At 35.0% G+C, this 24570-nt stretch overlaps 1 protein-coding gene across 2 annotated transcripts in view; it reads left to right on the top strand.

The window, feature by feature from the left end:
• The first annotated feature begins 767 nt into the window (after nt 1-767).
• FMN2 (formin 2) overlaps nt 768-24570 on the top strand; it is a 446111-nt gene continuing 422308 nt past the window's right edge. For both annotated transcript variants that reach the window (XM_051993530.1, XM_051993529.1), the window contains exon 1: nt 768-2799. In XM_051993530.1, coding sequence (XP_051849490.1) covers nt 768-2799 — 2032 coding nt within the window. The remainder of the gene's footprint in view (nt 2800-24570) is intronic.

Below are 24570 nucleotides of genomic sequence, written 5' to 3'. Positions count from 1 at the left end.
TTGCAAAATATTTACATATGGAGAAGGGAGATGTTTTTCCCCTGTAAAATTTACTAGTTGCCAGGACTGGGTTGAGGCTGAGAAACACTCATTTGCATGGTAACTTTGGATTTAATTTGTTTCTTGCCAAGGGTCCTTATAGAAGGAGACAATGGTGAGGTGTTTAATATTGATGAGTTTAACCTCTTGGGAATTATAGCATATGAACTCTCCTTGAATACAAATGTTGCCTGATTTAAACAGTAAACACATGGAATTTTGAAGATTAACATTTTAATTAACACCTTACCCCAGGAATCATTCACTTTCCTTATTTTACTCTTTTCCTTTGTAAATTCCCTATTAAAAAATCATTTTTTTGTAAAGGAAAATGTTTTTGTCCTGACCAATAGAGACTGCAATGATCATGAAGAAAATGGAGCCTAAAGTGTAGTTTCTTAGCCATATGTTCAACTAGATACTCAATTATTAAAGACACTACATTCATTCATTCAAAAAAAAAAATGTTGATATTCATGTCTCTAAAAGTAGCAGATCTAGCCTTGAGGGGAAAAGGACCTAAGTGGCAGTAACTTTGTGCTTCATAGAAATTTCAGTTTGTCTCTCCCTGCAGGAGGCATCCCCCTCATTCTTCCTCTAAACTTTTTGTTTTTAACTTTCTTTTTTCTTTTCTTTTCTTTTCTTTTTTTTTTTTTTCTGACAGGTCTTTGGACTTTTTATATTTTGACATAGGATCTTTCAGTTGACAAGCTCTTAGAGCAGAGACAATGAATCCGATTCATAAATTGAAGGTGAAAATCCCTGGGATGCAGGCAACCTTACTTGAGCTCCCTTTCCTAGCCGGGCAAAAGAGAGGAAAAGGGGGTGGCGGCGAGCCACCCAGAGCGCAGCCTAAGCAGCAGCTGCGTCAGGAGCAGCCATTGGAAGGAGCTGTCTGCGGTGGGGAGTGCTGCACTGAGCATGTTCGAGCCCATCCTAGTCCAAGCTGCAGCAGCAGCAGCAGCCACAGCAGCAGGAGCCGCCTCTCATTATGCAAAGCAGCGGCTCCGGCAGATGGAAGAGGGGCCAAACAAGAGCGCATTTCCTTTCCTGCTGGGCAGTTTGCACATCGGCCTGGCTTCCCCAGGAGTCTCCCCCAGACCCAGCCGGGGAATGAAAATCTGTGGGATGGCCTGACTGCGGGCAGGGCGGCATTGCAGCGGGATTGCAACATGGGGAACCAGGATGGCAAACTGAAGAGGAGCGCAGGTGATGCCTCCCTTGAAGGAGGGGGAGGTGGTGGCGGTGGTGGGGAGGATGCTGTCGGGCCCAGGGATGCTGAAGGAACCAAGAAGGGGAGCGGAGGCAAGAAGGCTCTGGGCAAACATGGAAAGGGAGGAGGGGGAGGTGGCACTGGAGAGCCTGGCAAGAAGAAGAGCAAGTCAGACTCTAGAGCCTCGGTTTTTTACAACCTGCGGATCAGGAAAAACCTATCTAAGGGAAAGGGGAGCGTTGGTTCGCGGGAAGATGTGCTGGACTCCCAGGCCCTGCAAACAGGGGAGCTGGACAGCGCTCACTCCTTGGTCACCAAGACCCCTGACCTCAGCCTGTCTGCTGATGAAGTGGGCCTGTCAGATACAGAGGGTGCAGACCCCTTCGAAGTCAGCCGTCCAAGTGCAGTAGGGCCTGCAGGGATTGGGGTTCAATCTGCCATAGAAGGGGATTTGGAAGCAGCCCCTGGGGCGCAAGATGGACAGAGGACCAGTTCAGGCTCAGATACAGACATCTATAGCTTTCATTCGGCCACAGAGCAGGAGGACTTGCTCTCAGACATTCAGCAAGCAATTCGGCTCCAGCAGCAGCAGCAACAGCAACAGCAGCAGCAGCACCAGGGTGGTATGGTCAGCTCCGGGGACATTTCAGTGCCCCTGGACTCTGCTTCTCTTCAACCGGGGGCTTTCCTTGGCCTGGACCATTTTCTACTGGGGCCTGTCAGTAAGTCAGGGGAAGCACCCGGGAGTCCAGACACAGAGCAAGCTTTATCTGCCCTCTCTGACCTCCCGGACAGTTTGGCCCCTGAGCTTCCAGTGCAGGAAAAGCCATCACCCCCTAGTGGTGTGGATTGGGAGGTCGCTACCCCCGTGGCTACTCTGCCATCAGCTACAGACTCTCTCTCTACTGCTTTTCCCTTCCCAGAATCAGGGCAGGGGGACACTGCAACTGTACCATCTGCTGGGGGAGCAGGAGACACAGATGATGATGAAGATGATGCATTTGAGGATGCTCCCAGAGGCTCTCCTGGGGAGGACTGGGACAAAGGCACCCAGGAGACTCCCAATGAGGTAGGAGAGGAGGAGGTTGAAGTGTCAGGGGTATGTCTAACGCCTCCCCAAATGGACAGTCCTGTCCCTAGTCCCCGCTGCTTCAAGCCTTACCCACTAATTAATCCTTGTTACATCAAGACCACCACTAGACAACTTAGTTCACCCAACCACTCACCTTCTCAGTCCCCTAGCCAAAGCCCCCGTTTCGTGAGAAGGCTGGAGCCTTCTCTGAGCCGGAGTCAGAAGGCTGCTTTGGCCTCTACTGATGCCCAGGTCAAGAAGCACAAGACAGGCAGCAGCAGCCTGGTTGGGGGACTGAGCCGCTCTGCTGACTGGACAGAGGAGGTGGAGAGGAGGGAGCCCAGAGCGGGTGGCTCAGCAGACTTGCTTGAATGTGGGGCAGCCCAGGAAGGAGCTGATGGAATCCCCCCAACTCTGTCCAGAAAGTCCTCAGGAGTACAGGCTGCCACAGAGGGCTTCCAGAATGTATTCACAGGTGAGTTAGCTTCTACCTTTTTCTCAGGCTTCCACTGTTTCTTGAGGCCCTAGTACTGCCATCCAAATCATTTTCTCTTCTTATCCCACTTAAAAAAAAAAAAAAAAAACAAAAAACAAACAAACAAACAAAAAAAACTATGCTAAATTTGTGGTGATTTTTTTTTTTTAATTCTTCCTGCTGTCTTCATTCCAACCAGTAGGTGAAGTCTTCTTGTGCCCTACTTGGTCAGCAATATCACATGATCTTGAATGTATTTGACAGATTGCATATTTTCTCAATCTCTTACTCTCATTTCCTCCTCTTCTAAATACAGCACTTCGATTAACTGTGTTGTACCTATTTATCTTATGCTCCATATTATGTATTTATTTTTGTAGGTTTATGTGTCTCCCCTTTCCATCTGATTATAATCTCCTTGAGGGTAAGAATTGCCATTTTTTTTCCCTCTCCAAAAACTATTACAGTGACTTGTACATAGTAGGGACTTAATAAATCTTTACTGGATTGAATTTACTGCAATAATAGAGAGGAAGAAAATTAGTCCTGTCATACATATGATCAAAATTAACCATTGCAAGAACCCTTACTTTTCTTCCTATCATGTTCTCTTCAGTGACAGAGAAAAATGATGAACTTGAATGGCTGAAAGACACACTTTATAAAGATTACATCAAAAAACTAATAGCTAACATAGGGACATAAAACATCCTTTAGTTTTATTTTATTATAATTATTATTTTTTTTTTTTTGGTAATTCTCTGAAGTTGAACTCTGTTCAAAATAACTTTCCTACTTCTACAGCTTTATTATACCATTCTTTCTTACTTGATATACTTTTCCCTGTTTTCCTTCCTCTCCTCTCTAAATTCTAAGTATCTTTCTAGATCCAGCTCTGTGATGCCTTCATATATCTCTTTGGCCCATAATAATCATATCCTCTCCATGATCATTCCAATTAATCTCCTTTTTATGGTAGCCTCAGTCTTATAGGAATTTGCTCCTCCAGAACATTTAAATAGAATTTTTATAATGTATTGATACAAATATATCAATTCCAAAAAGAATAATCAGTGTAATTGGTTTTATGGATGAGCCAATACAGAGTGTACTCTAAAGTGCATGTCAAAACACTGAAGTACTTTGCTATTCTTTTTGGAGCTTTTTTTTTTTTTTTTTTTTTTTTTTTTTTTTTTTACAGATACGTACACACATATCACTGTTAGAGGATCAATGTATTGCAATAAATGGTGAGCCAATTAAGTGAATTATCTTCTGTATACTTAAATCAGAGGCTTTAGGTCCAGAAACCTTACTTTCAGAATTCTTTAGTAAATTGTCAGGCAGACACATGTATACTAGAAGCCTTTTGTGAAGTTTCCTTATAACTAATGAATGGAAAGTAAATTAATAAATAGTTATTCATAGTGGAGGGAGAGAGGAAGTTTGAAAATTAAGTCTAGGGAGATAAAAACCCAATAAAAGTAAAATTTTAAAATAAATGTTTGTGCATGCTGAAATAATTTGTATGAGGAAAGCTTCCTGTTATTCTTTTCTCTGATACTCTGATGGGTAATCCAAAGGTATAGATCTGAATAACTTGCTTCCATTGCTTAAATTTACTCATTATTTATGTTATTGTTCCTGTGATTATAAGGAGAGATGTCATGGAGTGGTAGATGGAATGCCATACTCAGGGTCAGAAAGATGAGTTCAGATCCAGTCTGACACTTAGTATGTGACTGTAAGCAAGTTACTTAACTTCACAGTGACTCAGACATCTCTTTGGGATCTAATAAATTATAGGTTATAATCAGTATTAGTAGAGAGAATAAAGACTACACATTTTGCAGTTAAGAATAGCATATTCTATTTGTTCATATGATTCCCTTTCTCATTTTTCTCTCTTAATTTCTTAACACAAGTTATTTAAGAAAAATATTAATAAATTTGGAATTTTTCAATTTTTTAATAAAATTTAATTATAATATTAGTATAAAGAGGGTTAAAGAAATTAAAGAAATTAGTCATTCATTTCATCTTTTTTTTTTTTTTTTTTGCTATGGCAATTGAGGTTAAGTGACTTGCCCAGAGTCACACAGATAGGAAGTATTAAATGTCTGAGGTCATATTTGAACTCAGATCCTCCCGACTTCAAGGCTACCCTCTATCCACTGTGCCACCTAGCTGCCCCAAGTCTCACTCATTTTTTAGTCCTTGTGAATTTCATGCAAATAACTGAAAGTCTTATTGATGAAAAATCAAATACTGAACCACACATCTGTAATAACATATTTTTACAATGCAATATAAAAGTTGAAAGACAAATCTTCCCTGTGTTAATACTGATTAAGTCACTGAAAACAGTGATGACTATCTCTGTAGTTACAAAGACTTGGAAGTTATTTGAGTTAGTGTTATCTGTTACACACACACACACACACACACACACACACACACATATACACATACCCACTCACATTCATTACTGGAAAAACACATTTATTGGTGATAAATTGGTCTCTTTTTTTAACATTTGATGACTATTTTTGTTCTTGTATCATTTATATTTCTCAATGTGTTCATCCCCTGTCTTACTCTGCCATTGATAAGACTTTGCAAAAGTTGGGCAAATTTCACTGGTAAAATGTGTGAATGATAGCACCTACCTTATATGGTTGTTGTGAGAATCATATGAAAAAGCATATGTAGAGTATTCTGCAAGCCTCAATGCATTATATCATATTAGCTGTTAAAGATACATTTTCTTCAGTTCTCTTTTAGCAGTCAAGATTTTATTTGAATCTTGGGAATTTTGAAACAAATGGCTAGTTAGTATCAGAAGTAGCTAGAGCAGTATATCATCTTCATAAAGATGATTTGGCTTAGAAAATTTTGACTCTTTTGTTTTGTCTTGCAATGAAAACATTGGGGACATGATATATGGTTATGGCATACATTATTTTCAAAATAGTCTTGGTTGCTTGGTCTTTATCATATTTTCTTCAACTAATTAAAATATGTAACAATATATGTAAAACCTGTGCATGTACATATACGTATATACATACATATACACATATATACATATATGCAATTGCACAAAAAAATCTGGGATTTTTGTCAGTATGGAGAACCCCAAGCATTGAAAGATTCACTACAAAAGCAAATCATAACTTGACTATGACCTAGTAGTTGAACTACAGGCTACTGCTTAAGATAAAGAAATTGTGACTTGCATGGAGTCACAAAACTTTATAGTGACAGAAATCTGGTTGAATCCAGGTTTTCCTTATTTGACGCCTAATACTCTATCTACTTTGTAAGACACCCTTTGTGTATGTATGTAGACAGTTACCTTTTAACCACTGTAGTTTAAAAGCAAAAAAGATGGCCATTTTTGTTTTCCATAGCTTTTTCTTTTAAAAAATATACTATTTTATTATTTTATTCTCAACATGTTTTACTTGGTTATCCTTTATTATATTTCTTTCTCTCTTTAAAAATCTTCCATGGTATAACACTGTGAATCCAGACTTTACCCAGGGGTCTTTTAATTCCAGGTAGTGACAATTTGCTCATTATTTAGGCTTTGCTTCTGGTTCCTTCCCACAGTTTACCTTGTTATAACTGTCCCTGAAATATCCAAAGGCCAAGAGTGCACTTCTTATATCCTGGGGGGATTTTTCTCTAGCCCTTGAGGTATGTACATTTGGATCAATTCACTTCCAGTCACCTTTGAAAGCAAGGTGAACATTATATCTATGAGCTTCCATTGACATCTTATTTTGAACCTCAGTTCTACATAAAGGAATAGATTTTATTTTCTTTGTACTGAATAGAAAACATTAGGAGAAAGTTCATAGTAACCTGTTTTTGTGTATGTTATAGAAAGTTGTTATTGTTGGTTTTGTTTTGGATATGGAAAATTGAAAGATTTCATTGATATATTACATATAAAGTATATCCCACAAAGTATCATATATCCAGAGCCATCTGGGAATGAGGTATCTTTTCCCATATTTTCCAGGTTACTGATGCTTACCTTTTGAAGTTTTTACTTTAAAATCCCCAAAGAGGGCTTTTACATGCATAATTCTTGATGGAAAACTTCCAGAAATATTCTTTCTAGATTTCTTTGTCTAGGAACATCCTGAACTCAGCTTTACCTTTGCTTGATGACTCCAGGTTATTATTATGAGCATACTCCTCTTTTGATCTGTGTTGGGCTCTTTGTTCCTATAGCATATGGACTAAGATTGCCATTTGTGGAGATTTTTGTATCTGCTTTATGTAGTGTTTTTTCTTTTTTTTATTTTTCTATCTCCTTTTCCATCATTTGTTCAGCTATTGCATTTGAGATCTATAAAATGAGTTTTGTGCTCAACAGAACTTCTTAGAATTGCATATGGAATAAGAGTAAAGATACTCTTACAAGTAAAATGTGGGGAATTTAGTGGATGTGAACTTTGATTATTTAGCCCCTTTTAACAAATCTATTTCTGCCACATAATACTTGGAGTCCCTTCCTGCTTTAGGCATTGAGGCTGGTAAATCACTTGATTTCAAAAGTTCTTAGATTCACTGAGCTATGCATATGGGATGTCCATACAAAATTTGACACAAATATAGTAAGGCCTGAGGGGAAAAGAGCCACCAGATTGTCTAAGGAGGAAGAGGCAGGTAAAACTGCCTATGTCAGAATGAAAGCAGGTAAAAGCTTCTATATTATACAGTAGTAAGATCAGGTTCATAAATGGCTACTGTATTTCCTACTTGGATGAGATATAATGAGAACTGACTTAAGGGGGAAAAAAAAAAAAACTTCAATTATCTTCACTGTGTCTGTCTAGTTGGCTGATTAATACTAGTATCAAAATGAAAAAAAAAAAAAACATAGCACTTGTTTATTAAGGAATTGGGTTTGAATTCTAGTTCAATAATTAACTAGCAATATAGTTTAGGGCAAACCATTATATTTATCTGGTCATTAGTTTTCATCTCTTTAAAATATGGAATTGGACTAAATGATATTTAGGGATCCTGGAAATTCCGCTGTTCTTTGATTCTCTCATATATAATGTAACCATGTCCTGTTCTAAAGGTAAAGAAGACTTTGAAAAGGTCATAAAATCAATACATTTTCAACACTAACAAAAATAAAACAATTTGCTTTGCATGTCAATATTCCTTTACAAAATTACAGAGTATAGTTTCACTTATGCTGGAAGTTAGAACTAAGTATATAATGATTTTTTTAAAATCTACTTTTTATCTTCAACAGGTTGATTAAAAAAAAATAAATTGGAATCTTTTCCTTTTGGGGGGCAGCAAAGATGATGGTGGCTAATAGTGGAATATAGAATAGAAAATAAAAATATAAATTAGTTTGCAAAATTTTAGAAATATAATCAACCACAGGAAGCTTAGTGCAATAACATAATAAAAAGATAATAATTGAAGGGTTCTCACAGTAAGGACAAAGATTTAGTCTCTGGTTTTTGGAATTGAGACTACAATCCTTGTTAGTTGTATAGGTCACTGAGTAGGTAATACAGTCCATGCTCTAACCTAGTTTGAAAAGTCATTATTTATATATATATATATATATATATATATATATATATATATATATATATATATATATATATATATATGCAGAATTTTCAATATAACCAGCAAAAGTCTGCTTTCCTTGCCCATGATACCAGCACTACAGGATCCTTCTGTATCCAACAGGGATTTGGTGATTGTAGCAAGTGAAATCATTAGCAAGTACTGGAAGAAATACTATTAAAGCATTTTTGCTTTGGTCAGAAAATCTGCTTCCAGTCCCTTCCCCCTTCTGTAGGTCTCCAGTGTGCTGAATGTAGGTCTGGATGGCAGTCAAGCAGCCCACATACCTTTTAGTGATGATTTTTAATGACTACTTTTTGAGCTGATGACTGGTCTAGTCTTTAGTGCATTTAAGCAGATGAACAGATGCCAAATGTATTTGAAACCTAACAGGTGTTTTCAGATCTATAATGCCATATGATGTTCCTGAAAGAGGTAGTGGAATTACACTAGTGGGTGATGCTTATAATAGTTACTCTAACTTAGGATTATGTGTGAATATTGCTTCAATCATTTTTTTTATGTGAAACATAGATAGATTTTGAAAGTAAGGAATAATTCAGTAATCATTTTATGGTCCAAACACTTAGCTTATAAAGAAAGAACTTAAGGCTTATAGAGGCAATCTACCGTGCCTTGAATAATATTAGTAATAAATATGAGAGCCTACTTTCAAATCCAGTTCTGCTGACTCCAGGGAGAAGTGGTATTTACTCTGCATTAGTTTGAGATTTTTTCCACAGGTGATATTGTGTTGACATTTTTCTGCTTTTGTCAAGTGCTAGCCATACACTAGATATTTAATACTAATTAAATCAAAATGAATTTATACTACAAAAGCTCTCAGATTTGAAAAGCTCTTTTCATATATATATATATATATATACATATATATATACACATACATACATACATACATACACACACACACACAACATTAAATGATTCAGTGGATAGAATAGTGGACCTGGAGTCAGGAAGACTCCTTATAAGTTCAAAATCAGCCTTAGACATTTATTAGTTATGTGACCCTGGGAAAATCACTTAATCCTGTTTGCCTCCATTTCCTCATCTGAAAAATGAGTTGGAGAAGGAAATGGGGAAACCACTCCAGTGTCTTTACCAATAAAACCACAAATGCGGTTATGAAGAGTCAGACATAATTGAAATGACTCAATGACAGCAACAACAAAAAGCAAGCACAGGTATTTTACTAGAGAGCCAGAGCAGTTCTAACAATTAATTATGTCATTTTCAGTCACTCCAAATAAAAGTCATTTCAACTATCAGATAGTACAGAATGAAGACAGCTGCCTATTTCATGTCCTTATCACTTAACTAGGACACCCAGGCCAGCTATCTTTTCATTTTCCAATTGGCTACACTCCTTTGGATTTTTGTGTCATGCCCCCAGGATCCTCATCATCAGGATCCTCATCATCCAGGGAGACAATTCAGCCTTGGTACTCATATTTCATTAGTATCCTCTTCTCCTCTGATTGGAAGGCAGAGCAATAAATCTAAAATCACCATCTAAGGAGGGCTCGCAGGCCAGCCATTTCTTTAATTCTCACCTAGCTGCATTCCTCCTCATCTCCATAATTTCCTCCTCTTTCATCTTTTGAAATGCCCTTTGTGTGTTATCTTCCTGCTTTACATTATGAGTTCTTAGAGAGCTGAAACTATCTTCTTATTTGTATCCCTCACACTTAGCACAATGCCTAGCACATCGTATGCACTTAAAAATTTATTGATTGACCTCCAAAGCGCTAAAAGATTTCAACAATTTCACTGTTCCTCTTCTGATGCATCATTAATCCCATAAGTAGATGGAGTTAGTTTTGCAAAAATCCTGCCTCACCATTTTTTAAAAATTTTCTCAGAATCTTTTACTGGTTCCTTACTTGTTACTTATTACAAAATCTAAACCCTTTTGCTCGGAATAAAAGGCTCTTCACAACACAGTCACCTCTTCTATTTCTCTTCAGATCATCCATCATCTTTCCTTTCCATGTCCTCCACTATCTCTGATCCACAAATTTATCTATTTATCATTCCCTAAACATTGTTTGAATATTACAATTTCTGCATCTTTGCCCATGCTATTCCTTCTTAAATGATTACTAATGTTTAGCTTTTCAGTATTTGGACATCTTCTTCCCATACAAATGACAATGTTCTCAGGAACAGATGTTACATATTTTTTTCATTTTCCTCCATAATGCTTATACATTGAACACATTCAATAAATACCTGTGGATTGATTAGCTAATTGTGTTATCTTCAGAGAGCTTATAATATTATCTTCATATAAATACATTTGTCATTGTTTTTCTTCAGTGGTGTCCAATTCTTTCTGATGCATTTTGGGATTTCAGGCAAAGATCCCTGAAGTGATTTGTCATTTCCTTCCCTAGTTCATCTTACAAATGGGAAACTGAGGCAAATAGGAACAAGTGATTTATTCCAGGGCCACCCAGCTAGTAAGTATCTAAGACTAGATCTGAACCCAGGAAAATGAATCTTCCCAACTGCAACCTTGATATTCTATTATGACACCTAGCTGCCACACAAAACATATACATGCAGTATTAATATATGATATAAAATGCTAAGTATAGCAAAGTGTTGAAACAACATGTTATGTGAATTCTTTGTTTTATTTAAAAAAGAATAGAAAAATAAAAATAAAACAAAATAAGACAAAATAGAACATGCTATGCTATACATAATAGTGAAGAAATTATATTCATGAGTGTCTATCTGTTCTCTACTTTCTTGTAGGCTATTCGTTTGTTCTTCACTGTGCACTTTTTTAAAATTTTATTTTTTTTCCTCCCTTCCACTTCCCCCAAAGAGGTTATAGTTAAGTAAAGATATATTTATGTATACATATTGATATATACATACACACATATCTTTCCTACCCCTGCTAACTCTTTGCTTTAATTCTACTCCTTAACTTGTTTTGTTATTACATGACCTCCTCCCACCCATGAATTTCTCCTTTGTCTTCTTCCCCTCTCCATCCATCCCAGCCCCTTTATTTTGGAAGATGCTATACCCTTCATGGTATACATAGTGTTATCTATTTAATCCATTCCTGATGTAAGTAGATTTTCAGAACTATGAGCCTTCCTCCTCCCTCTAATCCCTTTGTATCTGTTCTTCCTCTGCACCTCTTTTATATAACATAATTGATGTTTTACCTTAAATCTGTCCTATTCTTTCTTTTGAGCTACCCAATTGCTGATGTCAATCATAAACATATGGTATACATTTCTATGTAAGAAACACAAACCATTTGTCCATATTAAATTCCTTAAAATTGATCTTTGATGTTGACTCATATAATAAATTTTTATTGAGTTTGGGTTTGTTTGAAAGTTTCAAAAATCTGTAAGTAAATGGAATATCCATTTTTTTCATTCAATTTAATAGATCATTTTGCTTAATATGATGTTTTGGGGCACATGTTTAGTTTTTTTTTTTTTTTTTTTTTTGATCGCCTGGACTTGTGGTCTTTTATTGTAGCTGCTGATAAATCATGTACTGCATATGGATATCCAAATATACTAGAGCTAATTGTAGCACCAGTATATTTGAATTATTTTTTTCTTGTTTCTTGCAAGCTTGCCTCTTTGGCCTTGGGGTTTGAAAATTAGGAAATAATACTCCTATGTGTTTTTAACAAAGAATCTCTTTGATGTGGTGATTGGTGAATTTTTTTGTTTGTTTGTTTCTACTTTGCTCACATGAACTATCACTTCAGGATGATTTTCTTGGATTATTTCTTGCATTATTTTGTCAAGGTTTTTTTTTTTTTTTTTTTTTTTTGCCATAGTTTTTAGGTACTCCAGTTATTCTTATATTATCTCTTCTTCATCTGTTCTCCAAATCTGTTGTTTTTCTTATAAGATGTTTTACATTCTGTTCTATTTTTTTTCTATATTGTTTTATTATTTCTTGGTCTTTTACAGCTTCGCTGCTTCTCCTTACCCAATTCTAATTTTCAAAAAGTTGTTTTTTTCTTTAAGACTCTGTATCTTTTCCAGTTGGTTAACTTTTTTCATAATCTTATTTTTCTTTGATTGTTATTATTATTAGTTTTTCCCTCAATGTCTCTTATTTGATTTTTAAAATTCTATTCTGAGTTCTTTTATAAATTCTCTCTGGGCAGCAAGCCATTTAATGTTATTCTTTGGGGCAGGAGAAACTTTTTTTTTACTTGTGTCCTTCTCTGAAGATTAACCCTAATCTTCCCTGTTCCCCATAAGTTTTTACATTTGGGTTCTTTCTTCTTTGCTGGTTCATTTTTTAAATGGGTAATATTAGTATAAACACCTCTAATTGTATGATGGAAACATGGTGCCTCTGGTGTTACTTCAACTCTTCCCTCTGATCTGGAACCTGAAACCAAAAGCTCTACCCTCCTGTAAATGCTCACAACCAGTAGTCCTTGGCCCATTGTTTCTGCAGGGATGTGCTGGTTTCTTCTTGCCCAAGACTAGGTGTCTGCAACACAGCTGGGCCTGATGTTTCTATTCAGTCAAGGTTTCTTCAGTCTTCCCCATCTCAGCATGCAGTCCAGGAGGTGTAAAAGTTTCTGTGGTTCCTGCTGAATGTCCAGCCAACCCCAGTTAGCCTCAGGGATCTCCACTTGGTGTTTCTTTTGATCTAGACTGGAGGGGTTTGCACTTCTGGGTTTAATTTCCAGTCTTCCAATCTTCCTGGGTTATACCAGGAGGAACTCCATTCTGCCCCAAGTTTTCTTGGTTTTTCATTAGTCTTTCTTTGCTTTGAGGCACAAATTTGTTTGGGGGCAAAATCTGGAAAGCTTGAAATTTACTGATGTACTCTGTCATCTTCTCCGAATCTTCTCACCACTGTGCATTCCGAAGTATAGGAAGATCAAGGAAGGTTTCACTATGCTTGAAGCATTTAAGTCCTCCTTTAAAGAATGGTGTGAAATTCAAAGGGGGGAGGGGAGGAGAGTTTTCTAAGTTTAGAAAAAAGAATAAACAAAGGCATGGAATAGAAGAATGTTGAGGATGCTTGGGAATTCTAGAACATGGAGAGAATAGTCCAGATTATCTAGAACCACAGGATGTCTGGGAATTAGATGATATAAGGACAGAAGGATAGGATAGTGTCAGATTATAGAAGGCCTAGATAAAGGGGGCATATTTTACTAAAGAGACACCACTGAAGGCTTTTGATCAAAGGCAAAAGAGAGAGAGGAGAGAATGAACTTTTACAGAGTACGTACTGTTTTCTGGATACTGTAATAAGCACCTTTTCAAATATTTCATTTGATCCTCACAATGACCATGTAAGGTAGGTGCTATTTTCATCCCAATTTTGTAATTGAGGAAACAATGAGAAGTTTAGCAACTTGACTATGCTCATAGAGCCAGTAAGTTTCTGAGGCTAGGGGCTTTGAATTTATATCTTCCTGATTCCAGAGCAATCCTTTCCCCACTATACCAATAGGTATGAAAGATCTATTAGAGAAAGGGGAAGAACAGTAACAGGAAGATCTACTGGAGATTGTTAGTATTGTCCAAGGTAGATGATAATGGGATTGTGTTCTAAGATAGTTGCATTGGGGAAGGAGAATAGGAATGCTCTTTTATGGAAATAGAGGTGACTGTGACTGCGATGAGTGAGAGAGTAAGAATTCAGCATTGTTATTGAGATTTTACACATGTAAAGTGTAAATCTGGGAGCCACAAGCAAAAAAAAAAAAAAAAAAAGTAAAGTCATTAGGAGAAAGCTGGTAATTGTTATGTGTGGGTTTTTTTTTTGGGGGGGGGTGTCAGTGGACAGGAGAGGATAATAATCTTGGAGAAAGTACAATCTAGAGAGCTACCTTTCAAGGTTACTCATCCCTCTAAAGGGAATATAATAGAAGATTAAATCTTTCATGCAGAGTGTTATTCTGAAATTTTATTGCTTTTATTTATTGACACGAATGAAGCTGATTATGCCCATGCCAGAAATAAAGGCTATGTATATCCTCGAATAAAAATATTTCTAGACCAAGGGATGGTGATAGAGAAGAGGGAAAAAAATGATGATGGTAAATATTATTGACAAGATTTTAGCGGTTCAAATTTCAACTAAATTTTAAGGAGAATTTCATTTGCAAGATACTTGGGTTGAGATGTAAACACTTTACCTCCAGATATTTGTATATTGGAGGTAAAGCTCTGCTTATGATTGTATGTACTCTGTTCAATCCTGTTTTATAGTAATATTATCAAGGGCCCTATTATAATGTGTGACCCAAGGATTTTTTAAAAAATATATCTATTCCCAGTACTGCCACTAGATAACATTATTGAGCAAGCCATTTAAGTTATGTGTCTGTTTTATTATCTAAGTAATAAGATTACTTTAGTATCTTGAAAGAATGGAGGACATCAGTTTAATTAGTGGTTGAATCTAAATGAATCTCACAAAAATAGAAATAATAAAATGATGGCATTAATTCTATGAACTGTATCACAATCCATTTCATTAGGTCTTTATGTTTATCTTTTTTTGTCTGATAATGTTTTTGCTTCCAAAAGCATTTGAGTTCTAATTGTGTAAGTTTCCTCTGCTCTTATCCCCATACTTTATTTTTCACTAACTAGCATTTTATTTTCCCCAACTACATGTAAACATAGTTTCCAGCATTCATCTTTGTAAATTTTTCTCCCTCCCCCTTCAGGACAGCAAGCAATCCAATGCAGTTTATACATGTACAATCAGGTTAAACATATTTCCACATTTTATAAAAGAATTGGAACAAAAGGGGAAAAAAAGGAAAAATAATGTGCTTCAATATGCATTTGGATTCCACAGTTCTTTCTCTGGATGTAGATGGCATTTTAAGTCACCAGTCTTTTGAAAGTCTGGGATCATTGTATTGCTGAGAAAAGCTGAATGTGTCATAAATGATCAGTGGAACAATGTTGCCATTACTGCATATAATGTTCTACTGCTCACTTCATTCAGCATCAATTCATGTTGAGTCTATCCATGTTTTTCTGAAATCTGCCTGCTCATTATTTCTTATAAAATCATTACATCTATATTCCTCAATTTATTTAGCCATTCCTCAATTGTTGGGCAATCACTTAATTTCCAATTCTTTGCCATCACAAAAAGAGCTGCTATAAATATTTTTGTAATATGTGGCTCTTTTTTTTTTTATTGTCTGGGGTATAGATCTAATTGTGGCATCATTAGATCAAAAGATATACGTAGCTTTATGGCTCTTTGGGCATAGTTCCAAATTGTTCTCCGGAATGGTTAAATCAGTTCACAACTCCATCAATAATAAATTTTTCCAATGTTTCCACCTCTTTTTCAACATTTATCATTTTCCTTTCCTATCATATTAGCCAATTTGATAGTTGTAAGTTGGTACCTTAGAGGTGTTTTTTACTTATTTTTCCCACTTAAAAACTTTTTTGTTTTATATATATATATATATATATATATATATATATATATATATATATGTGTGTGTGTGTGTGTGTGTGTGTGTGTGTGTGTGTGTGTGTGTGTGTATATATATATATATATATATTTTTTTTTACACATATGAAAAATCAGAAAAAAAGGGAAAACCACTACAGAAAAAAAAATAAGAAAAAGTAAAAAGAGTAAACAAAGCATGTCATGATATTTATATTCAGTCTCTAGAGTTTTCATGCAGATGGCATTTTCTATCTGAAGTTCATTGGAATTGCTTGGGATCATTGAACAAGTCTGTCATGGTTGATCATCATCACACAATCTGTTACTATGTACAATGTTTTCCTGTTCTGCTTGTTTCACTCAGCATCAGTTATACAAATTTTTAAGACTTTTCTAAAATCAGCTTGCTCATCATTTTTTATAGAACAATAATATTTCATTACTTTCATATACCATGACTTATCTGGCCATTCTTTAATTAATGAGCATCTACTAATTTTCCAATTCTTTGCAATTACAAAAAGAGCTGCTTACAAATGTTTTTTGCACATGTGGGTCCTTTTACCTCTTTTACATTTTCTTTGATATACAGACCCATTAATGGAACTGCTGGATCAAAGAGTATGCAATTTTATAGCTCTTTGGGCGTAATTCCAAATTGCTCTTTGGAATGATAGGCCATTTCACAATTCTACCAATAATGCCTTGGTGTGCCAATTTTACCACATTCCCTCCAACATTTATCATTATCATTTCTTGTTATAAGATGACAAGAATCAATCTTGTCTCAATCTCTCTCAGACAGTCAATCTGAGAGATATGAGACGTTACCTCAGAGTTGTTTTAATTTGCATCTCTCTTCTCAATAATGATTTAGAACATTTTTTCATATGACTATAGATAGCTTTAATTTCTTTATCTGGAAATTGTCTGTTCTTATCCTTTGACCATTTATAAATTGGGTACAGGATTGTTTTAATTTTCATTTCTCTAATCATTGGTGATTTGGAAGATTTTCACATGGCTATAGATACCTTTGATTTTTTTATCTGAAAACTGCCTGTTCATAACCTTTGAACATTCAACATTTGGGGAATGGCATATTTTAAAATAAATTTGACTTCTCTATATGTTTAATAAATGAAGCCTTTATTAGAGATGCTAGTTGCAAAAATTTCCCCTTAGTTTTCTGCTTTCCTTATAATATTGGTTCCATTAGTTTTGTTCATGCAAATTCTTTTAAATTGAATGTAATTCATATTTTATGATGCTTTCTATCTCTTCTTCAGCCCTAAATTTTTTCCTTATCCATAAATCTAAAAGTTAAACTATTCCATTATCTCTTAATTTGCTTATAGTATCACCCTTTATGTGTGAATCATGTGCCCATTTTTAAAAATTAAATTAAATTTTTATTTTCATATACATTTTTTATGAATCATGTTGGGAGAGAAATGAGAACAAAAAGGAAAAAAAATGGGAGAAAAAAACACAGAAAAAAGAAGTGAAATATAGTATGTGTTAATTTATATTCAATCTCTGTAGCTTTCTTTCTGGATGTAGATGATGTTTTCTATCCAGAGTTTATTAGGAATGCTTTAGATAACTGAAACGCTGAGAAGACCCAAGTGCTGAGAAAGAAAACTGTGTTTTCTTTCACAGTTGATCATCACACGTTCTTGCTGTTATTGTGCACATTGTATTCCTGGTTCTGCTTGTTCAGCTCAGCATCTGTTTATATAAATCTTCCCAAGCCTGTCTAAAATCAGCTTGTTCATCATTTTTATAAAACAATAATATTCTATTACCTTTATATAACACAACTTATATGTACAACTTATTCAGCTATTCCTCAATTGATGGACATCTATTCATTTTCAAATTCTTTATGCCCAAATGAGGTACCCATTTTGACCTTATTTTGGTAATATGAGGCATGAGATGCAGGTCTATGCCGAGATTCTGACATATTATTTTCCAGTTTTTCCAGCAATTTTTCTAAAAAAGCAACTTCTTATCCCCAAAACTGGAATTTGGGGATTTATCAAATACTAGATTACTGTAGTCACAGATTATTGTGTTGTGTATATCTAATCTAATTTTCCCCCCTACTATGATTAGTAAATTTTTTTAATGTTTGGAAGGGAATTTGGGCATACTCTAAACCTTACTCTGCCATCTTGCTATTGGAAGTTTAATTATCAATTAAACTTGATTGTTAAGATAAATTCCTTGTGTTTTAAAAGAATTCAGAAAGCTCTGGTGCTTACAATCTTCTTGTTTCTATGAATGTAAAAAAGGTTGGGTGATATTTCCGATGGTTTTGTTATTGTTGCTGTTTCAAGTTAACTTAACTTGGTTGGTCAAGGTAATCAACTGAACAATAAAGTTCTATACTGAGTATTCTTTACATTATAAAAATTATCCTAGATTCCTTATAGTTATACCAACAGAGCACAATACATGATAGATTCTTCTAAGCTGGAACAGTTGTAAGACTGATGATGGGTAAATAGACTTGTTATGTGAGGGCCATACTAGCTAAGCTTAGAGAGACTTGTCAAATTGATGGCAGTATGGTTCAGTTTTTCATTTTTCTATCACAACTATTAAAGACCATTTATTGAGTTGTATAAATTATCAGTAATTTATCAGAGTATCAATGTTGATGAAATCACAGATATTTTAAGCTGAAGTACAAAGAATGAAAAAATGTTACTACTTACCAGGAACAGTCACAAAATTTCCTGGTTCACTTTGGATTCCTTAATTTATTCAACAAACATTTATTAAACTAGATCTAGGTAGGTACAAAGATACAATTAGTTCTTGAATATAAAGAAAGATAGATTATAAGCTAGTAGGATATGATCATATATTCACAAATAGATAAAAATTAGAGTAAGACATATGCTACAAAATTCTAGAACTGATAGAAAAGAATGGATACAACCAAGGGATATGTTCTTTGTATTTTATTGTTTCACATTTTTTTTTCAATGATAAGGATAAAGAAATGGATGATATGCTTATCAGATCATGTAGGTTCACAAAGCTGGAAGAGAGACCTAACATGTTCTTTTATAAAATCAGGATCCTAAAAGTTCTTAACAGATTTGACTGTTAAGTTAAACTTTGGATGATGAAATCTTAGAGAGTACATGGTCTTACATTTGAGTTTTTTTTAAAAAAATCAACTTTATAAATAAAATATAGTGGAGATATGGCCTAAAAATCATCTTGGTTAGCAAATATGACTTTATTGTCAGGGGAGAGAAATGGAAGCCACTTGGCTCAAAACAAAAATTCTCTTGAAAAAAAATTAATGGAAGATGAAAAAAAATGTGTAACATGTCATAAAATAAAATAAAATAAAATAAAAAAAACTATGGATAGCAAAAATCAGTTTATCTAAAGCCTGGTGACAGACACAAGTAAACAAAATTATCCCAGATGCATTCAAGGATGAAGATAGATGGCACATATTAAATAGCAGGGATATTGCAAAAGATTGGTAAATATTTTGTTGTTGTTCAGTCCTTTTAATCATTCTGACTCTGTCACATAATTTGGAGTTTTCTTGGCAAAATACTTGCATGGTCTGCCATTTTCTTTTCCAGATAAGGAAATTTTATAGATAAGGAAATTGTTGAATAGGAGTAGGTAACTTGCCCAGGGTCACACAGGAAAAACTGAGGGCAGATTTGAACTCATGAAGATAAGTCTTCCTGATTCTAAGCCCAGCCTTCTATATATTCTGCCAAGAATCTGATTGATCTATTGATCTATCCTTCTCAATAACTCTTTATATACATACATATACACTTGTATTTACACATATCTGTATGTGTACACACACATATATATCCAGATATATAGTACAACTCCCACCCCCAACAAGGTCAGTAGTATTGTAGATAAGAGTGCTAAACTTGGGATCTATATTCAAGCCTCTTCTCCTACCTCAAACTGTTAACTAGCTATATCACCCTGGAAAATTTGGTTAACCTCTTTGGTTCTGTATTTACTTTTCTATAAAAGGAGGTGGTTGGAATCGGTGACTTATAATTAACTCTGTGTTTTTCTGAAGGACAATGATGCCATCATACTTTGATTCTAAGAAAACACAATTATAGATTGGTAAAGCAATATGGTGTATAGATGGGCAGTGTGAAGATGATGGAGAAGACACGCTGCATTCTGAGCTCCCTTATACCCTCACTACTAACTGACCAAATTCAACCTCAGAAATAGTACTTGACTGGTAAAATCCATGAATATTGGGAATACAACAAATTACCAGTCAAAGATAATCTGGAAGATCACCAGAAAAGATTTGTCCTGATCGGTGAGAGCAGGCCACAGAGGCAGGGAGGCAGAACATAGAGGCTAGCACACTGAGCAGAACTAGGGCAGGGCAGACTCCGCTGGTGGAGATTTTGCAGGGAGGACTCTACCACAGGTTGGCTGCTCTGCTTTGATTACAAAGCAGTAGATCAGCAGAGAAGTTACAAAAAGGCCAAAGGTAGAGTATACTCCAAAAAAATGCCAGAAGCTAATGGCATGTGACTATACCCACCCAGCACCAGAAGCAATTCTGCACAGACCACAACACAGCTATGCAGCCACATTCTGCAGTGCTGGGATTTTGCCCAGTGCAGCCAAAAATCTGCACACCAGGAGGGCTCTGCCTGGGGTAATAGAACTTCCGCAGCATGGCTGCGCTTCCCAGGGCAGAAACACTTCTAGTGCAGTGCTCTTCCCAGGGCACTTCCACAGTGTGGCCACATTTAGCAGCCTGTTTGCAGGACAGCTACAGTCCATATATCGATTCCTGCTCTACAAGAGAGCTGATAACCTTGCCTGAAGGCAAACCCTAAGGGCTTTTAAAAAAATGAGTAAAAAAGCCAAGTGTAGGCATAGACAGCTTCTATACAAAAAGAGAGCAGGTTTTCAACACCAAGGAGACTAATAGCAGACAGTCCCCAGACAAAACCCCAAAGGGAGATGTAACCTGATCCCCCTCACACAAGGCTCTCCTTGAAGAAATTATAAAAGATCTTTAAATAGAGCTAGAAGAAAAATGGGGAGAGGAAAGAGAAGCTCTGCAAGAGAGTATGCAAAAGGCATATAATTCACTTAAAGAAAAATTTGATAAAGTGGAAAAAGAAAACAATTTCCTGAAATGTGAATTGGAAAAGTTAAGGAACTCCCACAGAAACAGAATTTGTGAATTGGAAAAGATAAAGAATTCCCAGGAAAATAGAATTTGTGAATTAGAAAAGATAGAAGATAAAGAACTACCAGGAAAGTAAAATTTGTGAATTGGAAAAAGAAAATAACTCAGTAAAAAAAAAAATAGTGAAATGGAAAAAAAATTCCATAGAGCAAAACAACTCATTTAAAAACTCAATTAAACAACTCATTTAAAAACTCAAAAAAAAAAAATTAAAAGCTAATGAAGAAAATCACTCATTAAAAATTAGAATTGAACAAATAGAAATGAAGGATTCATTGAGACATCAAGAATTTGTCAAGCAAAACCCCCCAAAAATGAAAAAATAGAAAAAAAAAAGTTAAATATCTATCTACTTGGAAAAACAACACACCTGGAAAATAGATCTAGGAGAGCTAATCTGAGGATTATTGGACTTCTTGAAATTTATGATGAAAAAAATGAGCCTAGACATTATTTTACAGTAAATCATCAAAGAGAACTGCCCAGATGTAATAGAATCAGAAGGTGAAATAGGCATTGAAAGAATTCATCGAACAACTTCGGGAAAAGACGTTAAAATAAAAACTCCAAGGAATATTGTGGCTAAATTTCAGAACTGTCAGATGAAGGAAAAAAATATTACAAGCAGCCAGAAAAAAACAATTCAAATAATGAGGAGCCACAATAAGGATAACTCAGATGTAGCTGCTTCCACAATAAAGGATTGAAGGACCTGGTTCTAATATTCTGAAAGGCAAAAGAAGTTGGAATGCAGCCAAGAATAAACTACCCAGCTAAGCTTAGCATTTTCTTCCAGGCAGAAGGGCATTTAATGAAACAGGTGAATTCCATTTGTTTCTAATGAAAAAAAACCAGTGCTACCCCCCCCCCCCAAAAAAAAAAAAAAAAATTGACCTCCAACTATAGGACTCAAGAGAAGCAGAAAAAGGTAAAAAAAAAAAAAAATTATTGAAAACTATATTTCTGTTATGGACATACATAAAGACTACATGTATAATTTGATTTTACTGATATAATAAAGGGAAGTAGAAATGGAAAGGGGATAGTATCAGAAAAAGGGAAAAGGCGAGATAAAAAGAGGGAAACTACATCCATTGAATAGGCACAGGAAACCTATCATATCTGAGGGAATTTAGGGAGGGGGAGGAACATCATGTGAATCTTACTCTTATCAGATTTGGCTCAAAAAGAAAATAATTGACCTATTTGGTTTGCATAGGAACTTCTCTTACTTCATTAAAAAGTGGGAAAGGAAAAGGGAAAAGGAAAGGCGTAATAAGGGAAAGGTGTAAGAAATGGGAAAGGATTCAATGGGGTTTGGAGGGATTCTAAAGAGGGAGAGCTAAATGAGCAAAGTGGTGCCCATAAATTTAATACTGGGGAGGGAGGGAAAGGAGGTAAGAAAAAGAAAAGCATAATCTTGGGATAATAAGATGGCAGTAAATACAGAATTAGTAATTTTAACCATAAATGTGAATGGAATGAACTCTCCCATAAAGCGGAGGCGGATAGCAGACTGGATCAAAAACCAGACCCTTCAATATGTTGTTTACAGGAAACACATTTAAAGCAGGGAGATACATACTGAATATAGGTAAAAGGCTAGAGCAGAATCTATTATGCTTCAGGTGAAGTAAAAAAAGCAGGGATAGCCATCATTATCTCAGATCAAGCAAAAGCAAAGAATTGACCTAATTAAAAGAGATAAGGAAGGAAACTCTATCTTGCTAAAGGGTAGCATAGACAATGAAGCAATATCAATACTAAACATATATACACCAAGTGGTATAGCATCTAACTTCCTAAAGGAGAAGTTAAGAGATTTGCAAGAAGAAATAGAGAGCAAAACTATAATAGTGGGAGATCTCAACCTTGTACTCTCAGAATTAGATAAATCAAACCACAAAACAAATAAGAAAGAAGTTATAGAGGTAAATAGAATATTAGAAAAGTTAGGTATGATAGATCTTTGGTGAATACTGAATGGAGATAGAAAGGAGTACACTTTTTTTCAGCAGTTCATGGATCCTATACAAAAATTGACCATACATTAGGACATAAAGACCTCAAAATTAAATGCAAAAAGGCAGAAATACTAAATGCATTCTTTTCAGATCATGATACAATAAAAACTACATTCAACAAAAATCTAGGGGTAAATAGACCAAAAAGTAATTGGAAACTAAATAATCTCATCCTGAAGAATGATTGGGTGAAACAGCAAATCATAAATACAATTAATAATTTCACCCAAGAGAATGACAACAATGAGACAACATACCAAAATTTGTGGGATGGAGCCAAAATGGTAATAAGGAGAAATTTTACATCTATAGAGGCTTATTTGAATAAAATAGAGAAAGAGAAGGTCAACGAATTGGGCTTGCAACTTAAAAAGCTAGAAAAAGACCAAATTACAACCCCCCAATCAAATACTAAACTTGAAATTTTAAAATTAAAGGGAGAAATTGATAAAATTGAAAGTAAAAAAAAAACTATTGAATTGATAAATAAAACTTAGAGTTGGTTTTATGAAAAACAAATAAAATAGAGAAACCTTGGGTAAATCTGATTAGAAAAAGGGAAGAGGAAAATCAAATTGTTAGTCTTAAAAATGAAAAGAGAGAATTTTCCACTAATGAAGAGGAAATTACAGCAATAATTAGGAGTTACTTTGCTCAACTTTATGCCAATAAATTTTAAAACCTAAGTGAAATAGATGACTTCCTCCAAAACTATAGGCTTCCCAGATTAACAGAGGAAGAAGTAAATAGATTAAATAGTCCCATTTTAGAAAAAGAAATAGAACAAACTATTAACTCCCTAAAAAAAAATCTCCAGGACTAGATGGATTTATATGTGAATTCTACCAAACATTAAAAAAAAAAAAAAAAACAATTAACTCAATGCTATATAAACTATTTGAAAAAAAAAAGGGATTAAAGGAGTCCTACCAAATTCCTTTTATGACACAGACATGGTACTAATACCTAAACCAGGTAGGCTGAAAATAGAGAAAGAAAATTATAGACCATTCACCCTAACGAATATTGATGCAAAAATCTTAAATAAAATGTTAGCAAAAAGATTACAGAAAATAATCCCCAGGATAATAACTCATGACCATTTGGGATTTATATCAGGAATGCAGAGCTGGTTCAATATTAGGAAAACTATTAGCATAATTGACTATATCAATAACCAAATTAACAAAAATCATATGATCATCTCAATAGATGCAGAAAAGTCATTTGATAAAATTCAACATCCATTCCTATTAAAAACATTTGAGAGTATAGTAATAAATGGACTTTTCCTTAAAATAATCAGTAGCATTTATTTAGAACCATCAGTAAGCATCATATGTAATGGGGATAAACTGGAACCATTCTCAATAAGATCAGGAGTGAAACAAGGTTGCCCACTATCATTATTCTTAATTA

This window comes from Antechinus flavipes, chromosome 4 (assembly GCF_016432865.1).
Source record: "Antechinus flavipes isolate AdamAnt ecotype Samford, QLD, Australia chromosome 4, AdamAnt_v2, whole genome shotgun sequence".
Lineage (NCBI taxonomy): Eukaryota > Metazoa > Chordata > Mammalia > Dasyuromorphia > Dasyuridae > Antechinus > Antechinus flavipes.
Note: the sequence above shows the minus strand (reverse complement) of the source record. Positions and strands in the feature narration are given on the sequence as shown.